This window comes from Centroberyx gerrardi, chromosome 14 (assembly GCF_048128805.1).
Source record: "Centroberyx gerrardi isolate f3 chromosome 14, fCenGer3.hap1.cur.20231027, whole genome shotgun sequence".
NCBI lineage: Eukaryota > Metazoa > Chordata > Actinopteri > Beryciformes > Berycidae > Centroberyx > Centroberyx gerrardi.
The window spans coordinates 21298751-21318554 of record NC_136010.1 but is presented as its reverse complement, the minus strand read 5'-3'; the positions used below and the strand labels follow the sequence as shown (position 1 = coordinate 21318554).

Genomic DNA, 19804 nt, shown 5'->3' with positions numbered 1-19804 from the left:
AACGGCTGCTCAATATTGGGTTGTCTGAGCAGGCTGTTGGCCGGTTTGAAAATTACCTCTCTGAAAGGACACAATGTGTCAAATTTGATGGCACTTCCTCCAGTGTAGGGGTGGGCGATACCGCAAAATTTGGTTTCGATCCGATACCAAGTAATACAGGGCCAGAATCGCCAATATCGATACCGATACCGATACTTTTTATTATTAAAAGCGGCTTATGTACTTTCATGTAGGGGAGAGCAGTGTGTCATGATTTATGAGGTGAATGCATCATCAATAGGCTAAATCTGAATACATTTTCATGACCACTAAATTATTTGCCAAAGGTTAGCAATCATTGTAAGGTGAATGGTAGAATTTCTACCTGTCACCTGTGAGACCCGGGTTTGATTCCCAACTGAAGCATGTATGTAGCAAGCAAAGCAAAAAAAAAATGGCTTCATTCATTTATGTAGCACTTTGTAAAAAAGTGCTACATAAATGAATGAAGCCAGTTTTTTTTGCTTTCCACTGTTAATTACTTAATCACATACATGTAAAAACACAGGACAGTTTTTAAAGGCAAATAACAAAAATATTTTTTTATTATTGTAAATTGAATGTGCAAACATGAAAAAAAAAATGTGAATAAACAAAGTGCACACAATTATTTGTGGAGAACAATGAATGTTTTAAAACTTTCACAACTTTTATAAATAAGCAAAGTGTAAATAACTAAACAAAAGCACAAACTACCCTCAACCATTCTTCTTTCCTTCAGTTAGAGCAATGGTTCTCAGGGTGCGCGCCGTGGCGCGCTGCGCGTGCGCGGATGCGTATGTTCGTTGTTTGAGTGCACACGACACGACAACAACAGTGGAGAAGCAAAGAGTGCATGCATGCACTAAGATGTGTTCACGACAACAGAACGTTGTTTGCACAGACAGTTCTACTCTTTGATGAAATGGGTACAACGTAGAAGAGAGAAACTGAAACTGGTATCGATCCTATTGACGCTAGAATCGATCTTCAAAAACGAGACGTAGTATCTGTAGTATCGATATTTTGGGATCGATCCGCCCACCCCTACTCCAGTGTACTACATGTTGCGTCAGGGGTCCCCCAAGGTTCTGTCTTGGGTCCACTTTTGTTTAGGCTACTATCTATATTAACAACCTGGGTCAAAATGTTCCTAATGCACAGTTTCATTTTTATGCCGACGATACTGTCATTTACTGCTGTGGTGCCACCCTTGCTCAATCACTTGAGTATTTGCAGTCTGCTTTTGGTATTGTAGAGTCACGGTTGTTTAATCTGAAACTTGTGTTGAATGCTGCAAAAACTAAATTGATGTTGTTTTCTAATGCTAGGAAGACAGTAGCTTCTCTTCCTAACATTGTAACCTTACAGGGCAGTCAGATTGAATTAGTGTCACAATACAAGTATCTAAGTATTTTAATTGATGATCGTTTAACTTTTAAACTTCACATTGAAAACTTAGTAAAGAAACTAAAGCTTAAGCTAGGTTTTTATTTTAGAAACAAATCCTGCTTTTCCTATGCTGCCAGGAAAAAATTGGTTGAGGCTATGTTCCTTCCCTTGCTTGACTATGGTGATCTGTTGTACATGCACGCCTCTGCCCAATGCTTGCATTGGCTGGATACTGTGTACCACAGCGCTCTGAGGTTTGTCACAGGCTGCAAAGCTCTCACTCACCATTGCACCCTATATGCCAGAGTTCAGTGGCCTTCACTGAACTTGCGCAGACTTACTCATTGGTACATATTTATTTATAAGTCCATCCTTGGTCTGCTCCCCTCTTACCTTTGTGGGTATATCTCACTCAAAACTAGTAATTATTGTTTGTGCTCAAATGACACCCTCTTACTGTCCGTCCCTAAGGTTCGCACTGAATTTGGCAAACGGGCCTTTATGTTCTCCGCCCCTGCAGCCTGGAACCACTTGCAGACAGATTTGCAGCTAGATGAGCTGATCCTGATTAGGGCATTCAAAAATGTAGTGAAGGGTTTGGAGGCAAATTCAATTGGAATTTGTAATTGCTTCCTTAGCTAGACCCGTTTCCTCCTGTCTGTCTTTTAGGCATATGATTCTGTGAGTTGCTACTGTATGTTGTATTTTATGTGCTTTTAATGTTTGCTTGTATGTTGTTTGAAATTCTGTATTGCTGCTATCTTGGCCAGGGCTCCCTCGAAAAAGAGATCTTGTAATCTCAATGGGACTCACCTGGTTAAATAAAGGTTAAATAAAAAAAATAAAAAAATAAAAAAATAAATAAATAAACATTTATGTTCTCCAGAAAGCGGCACAAGAAATGTTGCAGTGACTGCCTCTTCTTCCAGGGGGCTAGCATTATCTTCAGCAGGCTCCTCAGGTGTGACAGGGTTGGGTTCAAATTCTTGAGAGAGGGCCTCAATTACTGCCTCTAGCATCACCTCATTTGTCATTTCTTCTTCAGGGACACCTTCACCTTCAGCACACACCTCAGCAGGCTCGTTGGCTGCTTCTGGTCCCTCATCAGCTATCACTTTTTCAGCAACCTCAATGTTCTCCTCCTCAACTTGCATTTCTTGCCCATCAGGAGGACTAAAACTATCTTCAGGAGTTTCCTCTGTGGTGGCAGGCTCAAGTTCTTCGGAAGGAGCCTCAATCACCACTTCAGTGATAGGCTCTTCTTCAGAAGGGTTAGCACAATCACCAGAGGGCTCATCCACAGTGACTTCTTGGTCACTTGTTACTGGCACATCTTCAATATCTTCCATGTTCTCCTCTGTAACAGCATCATCAATGGTGACCTCTTCATGGGTAGATTCCGTCTTAATTGGAATTTCTAACTCATCAGGAGTGACTGAAATTTCTTCAGCAGGCACCTCTTGAGTGGCAGGTGTGAGTTCTGGCTCCTCAGAAACAACCTCAGAAACTGCTTCCATCACCATAGTGACTAGCTCTTCCTCTAGGGAGTTGACACTATCTCCCACCTCAGCCTCAGGAGTGATAGGATTAGGTTCAGGTTCAGCGGTTTCAATCAGCACCACATCAACTGACATATCCACTGCAGTTACTTCATCATTGTCTTCAGTAATTACTTCATCAGCTCTTGGGTCTAGTGACATGTTTACAGCTGCATTGTCAGTGGATTCGAGAACTGCCTCAACACCACCATCTGCCCCCACTTCAAGGATTGTAATTTCTTCAGGAAGGCTGGAAGATTCCTCCACTGCCACATCTTCCACAACCTTATTTTCCTCTTCTGTAATTATTTCATCTTCTATAATGGATTCTTTTGGGGTAGATTCTGGTCCTGTAGTGATTTCTGGTTCAGCTTCCTCGGGGGTGGTAATGCTCTCTTCCACACCGTTGATGAGGCTGTCTACAATCTCTTCAGTGATTTCCACCCACTCTGCCCTGTACACCACATTCTCACACATCTCATTGTTCTCCCTGGTGACCACTTCACCAAAGATGACCTCAGTTGGCTGGCTGTCCGTGACCACCTCATTTGCAATCTCTTCAACAGGTTCATCAGCAATAATAGCAGCAGATTCCTTCTCTGAATGTTCTTCAGCGGTTGCTGTCTCCATAAGGGCTAGCTCTTCTGTTACAGTCCCTGGGGTCTCATTGTTGGTGGTTGCATCATCATCATCCTTGCACTCACTTTCAGTTTGCGTTGAAATATCAACTTCCATTTTTTCGTCCGTCTGTGTCGCCATTTCAGCTTGGTGATGTGGAGGTTCAGATTCCTCTGGTTGCTTGATGATGTCCATGGTGGTATCTTCTTCTTCTCCACTTGAACTTGACTCCATCATGAAAATCAACATTCTTGTTTAAATAAAATGCAGTTTGGGTTTTTGTTTCTGGGATACATAACCATGTGCTTAGTCACAATGATGAATCTAATTTAATTAAACTGTTTCATAATTACACAAATGATTTGATTATCTTTGTTTGCAATATTTTATAATGGGAATGATCAAAGCACTGATAGAGTCAACAATTTGAAGTGAATCTAATACAATGTGAATGATTTGAAGCAATTAAGACTGTTGAAAAGAGATTAGAGGAAAACATAAAAATGAACAAGAGAATTGTACTTACAGGCTGTGGATCAGTGGCAGGAGGACTTACATCCATTTGATCTTCATTTGAGCTCTCATTTTCTTGAACACTCTCCTCACTGGTTGGAGATTCTTTTTTCGTTTTGAATGTTTTTCCAAAAAGATTAACTTTTACTTTTTCCTCTTTAGTTTCCTTGACCTCTTCCTTTTCAGTGGTGGGGTCAGGGCTTTCAGAAATAACTTGATCTTCATCATTTTGGCAATCTGGTTCGACAAAATCAGGCTCAACTGAGTCTGTGTAAGAGTTTAATGACACAGGCTTGCCATTTTGCTGGACAGCTGTCTCACTGGTAACTGCAAATAAAAAAACAAAAACATTGTTATTATATTATCAGTAACCTTGGGTCATGTTCTCTCTAGGATCAGACAGTGGAATATAATTAATTTAGATCATTTCTATATGAAGTCTCTGTTGCACTGATTAATCTTATTTATCAATAATTTATGTGATATTAATGCATTCTCTGCTTTACCAGAACAGTTCCCAACTGATACCACTGCAATAGAGAGAAATCCATGCAGTTTTTACAGCCTTGAATGTTATGCCATCATACTACTTATGACTCCATGAGGCTCCATGAGGTAAACATGGGCTAGTCAGTTCTGGAAAGAGTGACATTAGCTTTAACAGTCAAAGATCAATATTAACTCTTAGGCAAACTCAAGTACCAGTGGGAATCCTACAACATAATTGTTAATGCAGTGAGAAAAACTACACCATGACAGATCAAATAGCTACACCTTGTCCATGTCTGAGGCTACGCCTATAGTTTACATTGAGCAATACAGCTGGGAGTCTACTGTGTTTACAAAGCATTATCAGAGTCCAACTCAGAGTAATCCCTTCATTTGGTGACGAAAATATCAATTCATTGTGTCTGTCCATGCATAACATGAATTCTCATATATGTGAAAACAAAACAGACATTGAATTAAAATAAAGGAGAGTGAAATTAAGTCCAAACTTCGAGCTTAATGACTGTTTGGTCTATAACTAGAAGGAATAGCAAAGAATCATCTTCTGTTATCATCAGAGATTTTCAAAAGTTATAACAATGTATATATTATCAGTAGCACTGAAGGAACCATTTTATCTGTATGTTTTCTTGTATTTCTGTTACGTCCTTTTCATGTCTTACTGTCATTTATTTCTATAAAAAGAAAAAAATACTGAAACCTAGACACTCACCATCAATCTCCAAGTCATTGGATGTGATGTTTACAGAATGGCCATTCACGCCATTTTCATGCTTCTCAAGGTTTTTCCCATTCTATGAAAAACACAGAAATGTTAGTCTATGCCAGATCTACAGTTCACAAGACATCTTTAACAAGGGTTTAAATTGCAAGAGAAGCACTGCTCTTGACTGTCAACTGACATTCATGGCATCCAGCAATTCTGATTAGCTTCCAGGCTCAAACGTTTGGTTCAAGACCTCAGCTAATCTACTTTCCCCTGTGTATCTCAACAGCAACTGGTTTTGAGGCACTAAAACAATTATACTGCAATGCTATAATATCACAAGTTTACATTTTCAAGTTAGTTAAAAAATATATAATTTTACCATTGTTATCTCATTGTTTTTGGAATGCTCGTTCCCCATATTTGTCCCAGTCGAGACCTACAGAAGTAAAATAGAAGCAATTAGCAAGGTCCATTTTGTTAATGATACATTTTGCATGGGAAAACAAAAATATCAATAATGGCCCACTCCTTTTTGAGTGATTAGCTGATAAAATAGCTTGCACAAACGTTCCCATTTATGTTTTGTCATTGTCTAAACTTCAACAGCATTCAAAGTGTAATATCTTACCTTGTGTCTCCTCTGTAAATGAACAAGCTATATCCCCTCCTGAAGGAAAAATGTGGCAAGTGACTCCGTGTCTGTCAAAGAGATGGACTTGCCCAGCTACCTGCCCGACTGTGTATATATACGGTAGTCAGCAGTACTTTGTGTGTGCTTAAAAATGGGTGGGACTGTTTTTAAGTAATCAATTGGCTTTCCTACAATGACGAGCCCACCATCAACCCAAGAAGAGTAACGGCACTCTTAGTAAAAGCACCTGTGATTCACTCTTGGTAATCTCACAGTGAATTCTCTGAAAATAACCCCATGAGATCATGATGACATTAGGCTACAGCCTAATCAAGCAGAATGTGATAAGGCGACACAGTAGGCCTTCCGTTTTGTTGACGAATGTGGCTGGGAAGAAACAGGATGCATGTGAAGGATATTCATGGCTCAGGTGAGCCACTTGGTTATTTGCTTGGTCTGGCACTTATCCAAACTGCTGAAAAATGAATAGATGCATCTGTACAACTATTGTTATATTATGATATGAACCAGGCCCCACTTTTTCATTTTGAAGAGAAACTTTAAGCATTTATGATCATCTCATTTATTCTCATTTATCATTTATGCTATATATTTTTTTTAAGTTTGCTGATAAATTAGACTGTTGAATGATAACTCATTTGACATATACATGCCCTGAAATATCCACTGTATTGCTTTAATGCTTAATTTATTTATCCTTTAATCTTTCATTTATTTGATGAAAAAAGTTGTTTGGCTAAAGGGCAACAGTATCTATTATCACAATTAATCAAGACAGACAGAGAACTCTTTAATGAAATCACTTGTCCTCAGAGACTTCCACATCACGTTCAAATGTCTTTGGCCTTCATCAGAGGATTTGTCAATGCGATTTGTCAAACACATATCAGAGAGGCTTTCACAGATCAAAGTCCAACTGATTGTAGAACATCAATGTGATTTCCTTTCATCTTCCTCCTCTTTCTGTTTTTCTCATTGTTTTTGTGAGTAAATGTTGTGCCAAGATTATGCTAGCTGTGGATGACATTAACAATAACAATGCACACAATTTCCCTAACACTGCATAGGCTACTTTGCTTAATCATCCCTAAAGATACCAAAGCCACTTAATGCAAATTAACCTAACCACAAGGTATGTGTGTAGTTTACCATGGATAAATGCAAAAGAAGGATATGTAAAAAAAAAAAAAAATAATAAAAAATAAAAAAATAAATGTTGATTGTTGATCCATGCCATTTTCACATATGAACATAAGCACTGTGCAGTAGCCTATTCACTGTATTTGTTACGACAAAGCTTGGAATCCATGAACACAATGTCCCATTGTAGCCTATAGGCTGCATACTGAGGTGGGAGTTGGATTCCCCTGGTTGTACTGTGCACTTTTGACTTCATGCAAGGCATGGTGGGACTGGACACAGCCAAGAGAACGTTTCAGTTCCAGAAACCTCTTTTCAATAGTTTACACTGTTAGGGTGAGAACTAGTGATGTGCCAATGCATAACAACCTACTACTTCTGCTAATAGTATGAACATTACAAAGGCTAAAGCTGATTAGGCTACTGATTTTATTCCAAGTTTAGTTTGAACAAATGGCATATCAAGACATATTTCAACTCAGGTCAAAACCACAAGATTTCCCACATGTTTGGTAGGCTTTAGAGTAGCGTACAGCCTAGTTGCAGATTTACTGTCTTTGTTTCAGTGGATTGCATTGTATTCCTATGCACCTTCAGCATGAAAATCTAAATAATGTCTCTAGCTTTATAGATGCATTCAGTAAATATTTGTTTGCTGTAGGAATGTTTACAGAGGAAGAGTTCCGGTTAATCTAATCACGAGTTTGAGATATTGTATAAAAATAAAAATTAAAAAAATAAAAAGTAGGCATATTTCTGAGGGTAAATCATACACTGAATTAGCTGAATTCTCACTGATCTTGAAATTGATCACACTTCTTAGTCTAGTGTGTGTGTGGATTTCTGATAAGGGCCTATAGTTGAATGCCATATTTCTTTCAATTAATTATATATATAATATTAACTGTTTTATTTTAAACGTAATTGAACGATGAAACATCAGCCAATATATGCTTTTAATTGGACAAAACTGACAAAATGAAGTGTTTTTATTTCTTCACACTTGTACTCTGGGTTGTCCATTCCGCTAGGTGGCAGTAACAGCTAGACTGGTCAGTTGGAGCACCCTGCCTCTCAAGTCGAGGAAGCGAAGATGGCAGCCACCATGAAAACGACTGTAGTAAGTTTAAATTGAATGAATAATATTTAATGTTGTATTCAAAGGCTTTCGTTGCTGGTTCGTCTGCAAACATACACCAAAAAAGCGGACGGGCTTATAAGAAAGTCAAAACAATGTCTGCCGATGGTATTTTAATTTTAGCCACACCCTCGTGCATGTCAACGATATTAGCTAAGTGTTAGCTAGCTAGCTGACACGCTAGTCCTGAGTTAGCCTGTCAACCTTTTCATGATGATGATGAGGATGAGGATGAGGATGAGGATGATAATGATGATGATTGCCAAGCTTGTGAAAGGCGTGATGGTGACAGTAAGTGTTGACAAGGCCAGCAGTCAAGCTATCTGGATAGCTATGCTAATATCACCTGCATGAAATGAACAGGCAGATCTGCCTAGCTGGGCTTGGCTAATAATAGATTTCCCTTCTCTCCCACTTGCAGGCAGTTGAAGATGTTAATGTCACTTTCGAGGACCAGCAGAAGATCAATAAATTCGCGAGGAACACAAGTCGAATGACAGAACTCAAAGATGAAATAGAAGCAAAGAAAGTAAGAGCTGTGACTTGTGTTGTGTGACTTAACTCGGGTGTTTCTGTCATATAAACAAGACAACAATGAATATGACCATTGTCAAACCTTGAAAAGTTTGGGAATTGCACACAAAGTCTGTAAACGTTTGGAGAAAAAATAAAATCTGTTCTGTCTAAATACACTTATGATTATACATTTTCTGTTATGTAATCTGACTGTATTGTTTATCATTTTGGGAAGTTTGAATGATCAGCTCTAGAACGACATCACCTAGTTTCAGTCATACTACCCAAGCACTGTTGGGATAATACTGATGACATTTAGTGTGGTATTGATTGCTGATAGAACTGAAACACTGTAACAATCTGCTAATGTCTTTATTCAGAAATCCCTGCAGAACCTGCAGGATGCCAGTGATGACCTCATGATGTTCGACGACGACTCTCTGTTGATCCCTTATCAAATTGGTGACGTCTTTATCAGCCACACCCAGGAAGAGACACAAGAGATGCTGGAAGCTGCCAAGGTGGGCCTGCTGCATAGAGTTTCTCAGTTATCTAGAGATCTCTTCATAGTCTTAAGACTCTCAGGAAATGGGTCATTGGAAAAACATACAGCTTTTGTTGAAGAACCATTGGAGAGATTTTAAGATGTAAAGGTATATAATGAAACTCAACATCATAAAGGAATTAATAATTAGTGAATGAATCTCTGTTAAAATATAAACATTGGTGACAGTAAATAAAACAACAGTCAGCATCAGACGACATCAGTCATTAATTGTTTAAAACAATGAATGTCATTTGCAGGAGTCTCATGCTCTGGAGCTTGCACACTGCTTTCTGCTCCCAATGCTTATACATTTCTTAACACCCAAACATTTTACATACAATTTTACATTACAGGATACATTGTGTGCTCTGTTTTATTTAGCTCAGAGCGAGGAACTTTTCCTCCTGAAGTTCAGGGTTTTCCTCGTCAAGTTCTACTTTGAGGCAGCATTAAAACATAGTCCATCCGCTATATTCAAACAAAGGAGAATTAAACCGTGCTTTGAGGAAATTGGTTTGGCAGCCTCTTTATTTAAACTGACATTATTTTTTAATATATGGTTTAATTGAATATAAACATAAGAAAGGCTAATATTCCTGATCTAGGCTATGGCAGCAACAGTCGGGCTACACACTCTCATTTTATTTTTCAACTTTATGGACAGGAGTACACATTTGTGCATTTGCATTAGAATTTTACAAGTTATTGCATGTGCATTTACATTAGTAGTGCAACTTATTTTGGCAGTTTATTTTTTCTTTGTTGTTTTGTTCACATAGAGGTAACATAAACTGTGCATTGTTTACTGTTCTCATTATCAAGGTCATATTTACTGATGGAAGTAGCATATGTGCATAAATGTGCTCAGAAATCTGTATCAGCTCATTTAGAAAGATATATACAGGTGATGTGCATGAATGCAGATCAGAATTGTGCAAGCAGGACAGATTTACAGTATAGTCCAGAGCATAAGAACAGTGACGAACGGTCCAAAGCGGTTCATGAAGACGGTGCAGTGCGAGCGGACCTCAGCACTGCTCTCAGTTGGCTGAGGCTTGAGCCATTGTAGCAGAAGGCTTTGTTTAGCTGAATGGCGGTCGGCACAAATGAGCGCTTGAAGTCCTCTTGGTACACCTCAGGGAGATGAGCTGTACTTATTGAATGGGAGGTATTGTCCAAGATGGAGGTCAGTTTAGACCTCATCCTCCCCTCTGCCACCGCTGCCAGGATGTCCCTATGACAGCCAGCCTTTCTTTAACCAGTTTATTGAGCCTGCCTGCATCCCACCTTGACGCTGCCTCCTCCACACACAACAGCAGAGAACAGCATGCTGGCCTCTACTGATTGGATGCACAGTAGTCTGTTACACACAATGAATGACAGACGAGCTACAAAATTGTAAAAAATAATTTACCTATCATGTCGTCATATCTGCTGATGATAATTTAGCATACACTTAGATCATTTTAAATATCCTTTTATTTTTTCTCCACTCACTGGCTACCAAATGCCTTCAGAATGTGTTTTTGATGACACAGCTGGAAAGAGTCTTTCATTAACTGGCTTATAGAGATGCCTTTTGAACCCGTTGCTTGACACTCATGAAGAAATAGCAGCGATTGTCAGATAGTTTGAGATTTCTATCCTCTAACTCCATGTTCTTTATCGTACAGGAAGCGCTGGAGCAGGAGGTCAAGGACCTTGAAGAACGAGTGTCAGCAATCCAGCAAGTGTTGGGTGATCTGAAGGTCCAGCTCTATGCCAAGTTTGGCAACAACATCAACCTGGAGGCAGATGAAAGCTGAGAGGTGAAATGGACATTGACAGCTGTCTCAACATGGACCTTTTCATGCAGCTCTCACATCAGATTCACAGGAAGCTTGCCAAAGCAAAAACATCAGTAGGGCTCTGCATGAATGGATTAGATTCGCAGCATCTGGCTTATGTTTTCATTTATGTTTGTTTGCGCAGATGATGTACGTGTTTTCATCTTGGTTTTGGCACAAAAATGCAGAAGGACAACAAAGGTAATGGTTTGGAGATTGAATAAATGCACACGATTTCTAATCTATTTTAATTGGTCACTTATTTAATGTTCATGTGTTTTATCTAAGGCTAATCTAACTCAAGTAAAATAAATTCACTGGAAAAAGTTGTGTATTCTTTCGACCTACATCAAGAGCAAATTTGGCATTCTAAACCGTTCTCGACAAGAGCCAGTTTCATTTGTCAAGAACTGATTTTGTAATAAGTATTCAACCCCTTTGCAGTGACACTCTTATATCTCTGCAGCGACAAATTGAGTTAAGGTGCATCCAAATTATTTTCAGTGTCCTTCATGTGTCTCTACAAATTGATTGGAGTCCATCTGTGGCCAATTCATTTGATTGGACATGATTTAGAATGAAGCGCATATATCCGTATAAACGCATGTAAGATCAGAAACTCAACCATGAAGTCCAAGGAACTGTCTGCAGAATTCAGAGTCCGAATTATAAGGAGGCATAGATCTGGGTGAGGGTATAAAACAGCTTCTAAAGTGTTGGGAGTTCACAAAAGCTCCATCTTTTTTTCTCTGGAAAAAAATGGAACTACTCAGATTCTTCCTAGAGTCTGACCAAACTGAGCAACTGGGCAAGAAGGAGCTTGATCAGTGAGCTGACCAAGGACCATTCTGACAGACCTGCAGAGTTTATTGGCTGCAATGGGAGATCCTGCCGGAAGGACAACAGTCAGTGCTGCGCTTTATAAAAAGACCTATTATGGCACGAGTAGAGTTGGTAAAAAGGCAGTGAGAGACTCTGAAAGCGTGAGGCAAAAGATTCTGTGGTCTCCCTAAACGAAAATTTAACTTTTCAGCTGTTAACACAAAGAGCTAGCACAGCTTATCACCCATCTAACACCATCTCTTACTGTGAAGCGTGATGGGGCAAATCTGCACGTTAGAATGGGAGAAAATCCCCAAATCCGAATGTGCCCAGCTGATAGAGACGTATCAAAGAAGACCTGTAGCTGCAATTGCTGCCAAAGGGGCTTCTACAAAGTTTTGACTCAATACATTTTCAATAAATTTGCAAAGATTTCTAAAAACATGTTCTTACCTTTTTTTGGAGTATTTTGTGTAGATTGTTAAATGATCACTATTTAATCTATTTTGTGTTTAGTCTGCAATGCCACAAAATGCAGAAAAGGTCAAGGGGGTTGAATACTTTCTGAAGCCATCGCACTATTAGAGAACTGATGATTTGTTCACAGAAAACAGTTGAGAATCTTAAAAGTCAATAAGACATTGTTGACAATGAACAATATAGATAAATCTTTATGACATAGCTATTTCTCATTATGTTCAGGCATTTTAGACAATATTAGGGCATACAGTATTTACCAATTTCTTTTTGGTCAGTTAACGACTTGAGTTATGTAGTTTAGCATGAAGATTATAATCTTTTTCTGATTTGTAATAGAAAGTATGAAATGCAGCACACATTTGAAAAGGGATTTTTTTTTCAGATGTGATGACAATTGCATGGTAATGTTTAGAAATAAGAAATGATGTTAGATTCAAGCCGTGCTTTCCTAGCTCTTTGTCATTTTCATCAAGTATATTGTCCTTGCCCTGCTGCCCTGCGCACAGAGCTGTGGCTCGTTGAGGTGCTAGCGAAGGTCAGGAACACTTCAACTGAATATCCATTTCATGTTCTCTGAATATCCTGCAGATTTACAGATCTAATGTAGTGTTTTGAAAGGCATTAAGTGTCCACTGAGACTTTTTATGGCGAGCCAGAATGGAAAGTGAGAGGCGTGACCGCAATATCCGATGAGTTTGAAATAGATCAGCAGTCACGACTAGTCTCCCAGCAGAATAAGTAAAGCTGTCTTATAAGAAGTCGCCTACAGAATGGATACAGCAAAGTGATCTGAAGGTTCAGCTATATGCCGAGTTCTGGTTGGTGCGCTGGAATGAAAAGGGAAGTCATTTTGCAGCCAGACCTAAAACAGACCTGGGTCAAATAACTACTAACGCAGCATTTGTTTTAACCTTAACACACAATTAAGGCACTTTAAGGTAAATTGTCAGTATACTGATTTGACTTTCAAATAGTTTGTCAAATCATTCTTACACTCATTACATTGCCCTGTGGCAGGCTCACCCATCCGGTGATGTTAACAGATTAAAACAAATGCTAATAATTACTCGCACATATTATTTGACCCAGGTTTGACCTAAAACAAAGTCTCTTTAATAGCCTAAACCAATCAGCAGTGTAGTATAACATTAGCATTTCCTGAAGGTTTTCCCGCACAGTTCTCATTGTGACTGATTATTGATCCAACTGACCAAATCTCCACTGTTAACAACTGAGGTGAAGTTCACAAAGGGGGTGATTTGATAGATAAGCAACTGAATAAAAGAGTTGGTAGATCAAAGGCATCTGTCATGGTAAACTTGAGCATGAGATATACAGGGAGGAAAAAGACTGCATCAGGACGACACAAAAGACTAGGTAAATCCATCAAGGCTTCCAATTCTTAGCAAGATATTCATACATACACAGATGTGTATGCTTTGTCAGGATAATTGCTGCTGCTGCTGCTGCTAGTCAGCGGGTCAGTCAGAATGAAGCCTATGTGCGCTTGAAAGACTATTTTTTAAGATCAAAAGAGCAATGAATTCAGGTGAAATCTCGGGCATGCAAATTGTGTTATCCAAATGAGTGTATTCCATTTCCCAGATAATTCTATATATATATATATATATATATACTGTATGGTTGGTGGCTCCCACAAATACAAACAATGCACAAACCTCATTAAATTGTGCCCTCAAGTGTGGCCTGCTTGAGCTAATAAAATATCAGAAAAATAAATGGAGAGTTTGAAGTTATAGCCAACACCTCTGGAGGATCAAGATCTCAATTAACAAGTTCCTCTTCCCCATGGGTTTCCTGCTGAACATTCATAGCTATGATTAAGAGGAGCTCCACCCACACAGGCTTGTCTTTATGCACAGCTTGTTAAACCCTGGCTCAGAGGAACACACGTGGAAATGACTGGACTTATTTCCCTGATGGCCTTGTTTACTCTCTCTCTCTCTCTCTCTCTCTCTCTCTCTCTCTCTCTCTCTCTCTCTTCATTTCTATCCGTGCTCTCTCCTCTCCTTTCTCTCTAATGGCACAGCAGATGTTGATTTTTATTAGCTGTGTAGTTAGAATCAATGTTCACAGCTTTGACAGCTTTTAGATTGGTATGATGGTATGATTCCCAATGAAGCAACCGACAAGACTGAATTGTTAACTAAGGTGGGACGCATATATAGTCTGCCGTGCTGATCTGAGAATTGGATTAATCTTTATTATTGTCTTTGCCTCCTATTAAAACTTTAGACCTCTCAGATACAAAGCCTAACTCATTACAGAAGTCTGTTTCACTGAACTGTGTAGTGTTGTAATGTTATATGAGGACTACTAAAACTTCTATTCTCCTTATTCGGATATTAAAAATGAGATAATCGAGTCAACATGATCTGAATTTGTATCAGAAAACAATATATATGTGATAACTTTGTACTGGTTTACACCTATTTTCAAGCTCAACCTTGCTGCAGTAACAGCAGAAACATACCAGAGGGTGTCTCTGTCTCCCTACTAATTTTACAGTCAAACTCAAGGAGCTTGAACTGAGATCAAGGTGAGTTTATTGGATATTGGCTGATTTGCCATAATAGCAAAGTGCGTTTTTGATAACAGCTTTTGTCCCCAATCTAGTAAACAGCTAAGTCTTGCTGGGAGCTTGTGTCCTTTGCTCTTCCTCGGTGGGTTTGTGCACACTTCATCATTTTCTGCACTGGTGGTATAGTGAGAAATTGTGTTTGCTCACTGTCTCTGTATGTTAGTCTGAATGTCAGGAGATTGAACCCAGACTGTTTGAAAAATCTATAGTAGCTGCAGCCATTCCTCATCACTTACAGCTTTTCTGTATCAGCTAGCTTTTATTCATTACAAGTGAAATGCAATCTCACCAGATCTCACCAGTGCAATGCAACATGCTACTTGTCAAATGCCATCCAGTTCATATCGGGTCATCAATGTGTATCATTGTGAGGAATAAATGACTAATATCTGCATAGCTCATACTGTTATTGTTTCTTAATGTATGTGCAAAATTAAAAGCCTTGGTAAACAACATATTCTTCTTAGATTTGAAAACGCAACTGACTTTCCGAGTGATATACATTATGTTACAGCACTGTATTTTTTGTGATGGGAGAGTATACAAGCTTTAAAGGTCCTTAGCCTTGACAGCTACAACAGCTACTACAACACATTATGAGAGTCTGACAAGTAAGGGACAGCATGCAAATTTAGAAAAAAAAAAGCTTTAACCTGAAATGCACAGAGCAAGATGAGGCGACAGACACAATGCAGTGATGCAACTGTTTGAGGAAATGTTGCAGATGATTTAGGATGCAGTGAAAGGCCATGCCGCTCATGGTCCAGATGGGCCAAAAGCCTAATAATTATTGCGTGAGACTTTTCAGACAAATTAATTTACTGGTAATTACTTCCATTCCATCACTTCCTGTGGATGGGGGCTCTGGAGTGCTTTGTGTGTGGAGGCTGAGCACTTTGCTGGGATATCTTCTGTCATTCATTTCATTACTGTCCATCAAGCTGATCGACCAAGACAATAAAGCCGCAATTCCGCTGCGGCAGTATATGAAACACATTGCATCTGAATGATGAAGACAAGTCTTTGTGAGGACTGATCCCTCAGTGAGTGTATGAGTGTGTGTGTGTGTGTGTGTGTGTGTGTGTGCGTGTGTGATCAGTGCAGCAATCAGAAATTATAAATGCTTTGAAAACAAATTGGTGTCCCAGAGCAAACATCCAATGGTTTATTTAAAGATCTGTTTATCTTTCATTTATGAATTACAGAATTGGAAATTAAAACTTTCACGTGTGTATCATCAAATCTCAGTCTAGAATGTGTAAAATGTGTGGGGGGGGTTTAAGCTTGTAAGCTGCCATCAGTTATCTACTTTAATCAGTGGCCCTTAATATGCATAGAATATAGCTTCAGAAATAAATGCATTTCCATATCCACTATAGGACAACGGACCAAGTAAGTAACCATATGAAAGACAGTAGAATGGCTCCAAATGTTTCAATGAATATCATTACCAAAGACTGACGTCCTGTCAGTTATATCATAAGGACCTTGAATAAACTGACACATCCAAGGTTTTGGAATACAGTATTAAGTGCATTAAAGCTTATGAAGTGATGAAAAACTTCTATCTCCCCAAATATGTGCCTCTGAATAGTGATCTCAGATGGATTTTATGGAACCAGTAAAACTCTAAAATAGTTTTATAGTGACAAGAATCTGGTGGCTTTTTAACATAAAACATTTTCACTCCTTAATGAGGTGTTAGGATAATCCTATTTTTAATTCCTCAATAAGGCAGCGTTATTAATAAGAACACTGTCTCACTTACAGCAGTGGCCTCCTGACGTAGTAGGAGTTACTCTGACGGCATTGGAAGAACCTTTCTCATTCCCTTCACAAAGATTTTCCCACCTAGGGATTTGAACCGATGATCCGTCAATCACAAGAGTGTCCCCTAACTGATCGGCTTCTGCTGTCCCAATTAGCTGCAATTTATGATACACCAACAAATAACAGTGAATAACAGCACAAAAGATGGGTTCACAGTTAGTCCTTAGGTGACATTTTTCCACAATCCAGTGATTTCTATAATCGGTCTTGCTCTAGAATCCATGTTCTCTCCGTCTGCGAGGCATACACAAAGCCTAATTAGTGGGGTAGATAGGAGGGGGTGAATGGGATGAATTATGATTTATCTGTTTTTCATCCAATTACTTCTAATTGGTCAACACCAGCCCAAGCACAAATAAAGTATAAGCATTTGCATCGTGGTTGAGCAGTAAAAAGTTCAGCAAATCACTGTATCACACCCATGTGGTTTATGAATTCCATAACAGAAACTGACATCATGATGTCTGTGGGTGTTGCTCACCTTGATCCCACTGCTGAGACTCTTCTATTAACACCTCAGGATGTGCTGTTATGTTATCACGTTCGTTTTGGTTTCAGCACTTCAGCGGGCTCCAACTGGCAAGCGCACTTTTGATGAGTGCCAATAGGCTAATGTCATCCTGCCAATAAGTTGTCCATTGAATATTTTCAATTGGGCCACTCGACCAGCTCATTAGAGAATACTATAAAAAGAGGAATTAGAGATAATATTACAACATAATATTACAGCGGAAAGAAGTACAGCCTGATCTTGATAAGAGAAATAAAAGGTGAGACTTGCAGAATGAGCATCTTCGGATATTTTGACACTTCCCATGTGTTACACAAGATATGCAACAAAAATTATTAGTGAAATTGAAAATACCATTATCTTCAATTGATCAGAAAAGCTGTGTAATTAGCTGACTTTGTCCCATATAATTAGCTTTGCTTTTGCAGCAGCTCAGCCCTTAATATAACCCTGTGATGAATCTATAGATCTAAAGATATCCGTGGTGCTTTGCAACATTCACACAATATAGACAGACCTCTTTCTGAGGATGTGGGTTAGAGCGTTTGGCGGCTCAGCTGCCCACTGAGGCTCTATAAAGCATTAGAAGTGATCTCATCTTGGGAATTCCGCCCTCCTTCATCGCGGATTAGGCTATTCTTTATTTCTCAATTGTACGATTGCACCCTCATGCAGTGCAGCATGTATGATCCATCTTTGAATCTCTTTGATTTGGCGCTGTGGTTAACGTGAGTGTCTCTATGGGGAAGGATTGGACTGTGTAGGAAAATAATTGTATGACATACACCAATGAATATTTTAGCTGTTGTTTACATGTTTGGAAAGATATGAAAAGATTGTTCTTGGAAATACAGATCCCCTCTCTCTCTGTAGCATGGGGGGTGTTGGGGGTAAAACTGATGAGTCTAAAAACAACAGTTAGCAATGAATGTGAAAACACACGTGTGCAGTGTATACAACAAGTATGCATTAGGGCCCACACATCACACATGGATGCAATTGCCACTTTGTCTCTCAAAACAATGTTTATGCCAATAAACTCTCACTATTGGGGCAGAGTATGACTGTAAACCTCAACTGGTGGTTTCAGTGAGCCCATCATCTCCATCTAGGTATTTTGAAGTGCGATGCTGGAAGCCCTCAGAAGAAAGACAACCTAGGTCTTTTCATTTTTCATTTACTGCCGAAGTTCAAAGGTAAAATGTGTGTTGTTTAGATCAATAATTGATCGGACGGGTATGAGGCTGCAATGAAAATAATGAGTCACTTGAGATACAGCACGGTTATTTTTAGTGATAGATTCAAGACAAATTCAATGTTTTGTTTATATTTGCTGCTATAAATGAGGTTGTCTTTACAATAATATTCGTCACAACTTCCAGTCAGCTAGAATGAATCTTTACCATCTCTACTTTACCTTGATAATGTGTCTCTCTGCTCTAGCATTAAATGGAACATGTTAGAGGAAAAAATACAGCAGTGTTGGTGGGCCCAGCAGACCATGGGAAGATTGCTCAAATTTGGGTTTTGCCAAATATAACCAATGGTCGCTAGCCACTGGCAGGCACTTTAGCACTTCAGTCCACTCACCAACTGCATACACACCATTTAATCTTATTTTCCACTTGAAAAGGATCCAATTCAAATGATGCAGGGGAATATTTCAGCTTTGGTATGAGTTTACAGTATCACTCAGTTGGAATCACTTTATATTTGCTGCTCAACTGAATCCGTGCACCACAGCGATGGCACGGTGGCTCAGTGGTTAGCACTGTTGCCTCACAGCAAGAAGGTCCTGGGTTTGAACCCCGGTCCGTCCTAGGTCCTTTCTGTGTGGAGTTTGCATGTTCTCCCCGTGTTTGTGTGGGTTTCCGCCAGGTGCTCCGTTTCCTCCCACCATTAAAGACATGTATGTTACTCCAGTCAGTGCCCCTGACCAAGGCACTGGCAAAAGAACTGGAGTTGGTCCCTGGCCGCTGTACTGCGGCTGCCCACTGTTCCTAGTGTGTGTATAGGATGGGTCAAATGCAGAGGATAAATTTCCCCACGGGGATAATTAAGTATACAAATACAAATACAGCAGCCTCAGCTGGTGAGCTGGGCCCTTTCATGTTATATTACCTGGTGAACTGGCCACACTTGCAGCTACCTTGCCCTTAAGCCAGAACCATCTGCTCACTAGCACCACATGATCGTAACAGTTGGATGTCTACTGTCTTGTCTGACTTGCAACTTGAATGGGATCCAATTCAAATGACGGAAGAGAAATTTGGTGAGGGGCAGCATGGCAGCTGAGTGGTTCGTTTGTCGTCTCACAGCAAGAAGGTCCTGGGTTCAATCCCTGGGTAAAGACGGATAGAAAAAGAGTGTACATCTAGGGGCTACGACATGTAGTATAAACCACATGACACCATTACTATAATTATGCCATCTAATTATGGG

General features: G+C 39.4%; 1 protein-coding gene and 1 long non-coding RNA gene across 2 annotated transcripts; one reads left to right on the top strand and one right to left on the bottom strand.

Moving 5' to 3' along the window:
• Positions 1 to 5319: 5319 nt before the first annotated feature.
• On the bottom strand, positions 5320 to 6024 carry LOC144542284 (uncharacterized). Its single transcript, XR_013507143.1, has 3 exons — positions 5927 to 6024; positions 5678 to 5734; positions 5320 to 5383 (listed from the first exon to the last, which is right to left on the bottom strand). It is a non-coding gene; the product is annotated as an uncharacterized LOC144542284 (long non-coding RNA).
• Positions 6025 to 8152: 2128 nt separating this feature from the next.
• pfdn4 (prefoldin subunit 4) lies at positions 8153 to 11447 on the top strand. The gene is made up of 4 exons (XM_078288534.1): positions 8153 to 8210; positions 8650 to 8757; positions 9125 to 9265; positions 10965 to 11447. The coding sequence occupies exons 1-4, from the start codon at positions 8184 to 8186 to the stop codon at positions 11094 to 11096; spliced, it is 408 nt and encodes a 135-aa protein (XP_078144660.1). The 5' UTR covers positions 8153 to 8183; the 3' UTR covers positions 11097 to 11447.
• Positions 11448 to 19804: the final 8357 nt, after the last annotated feature.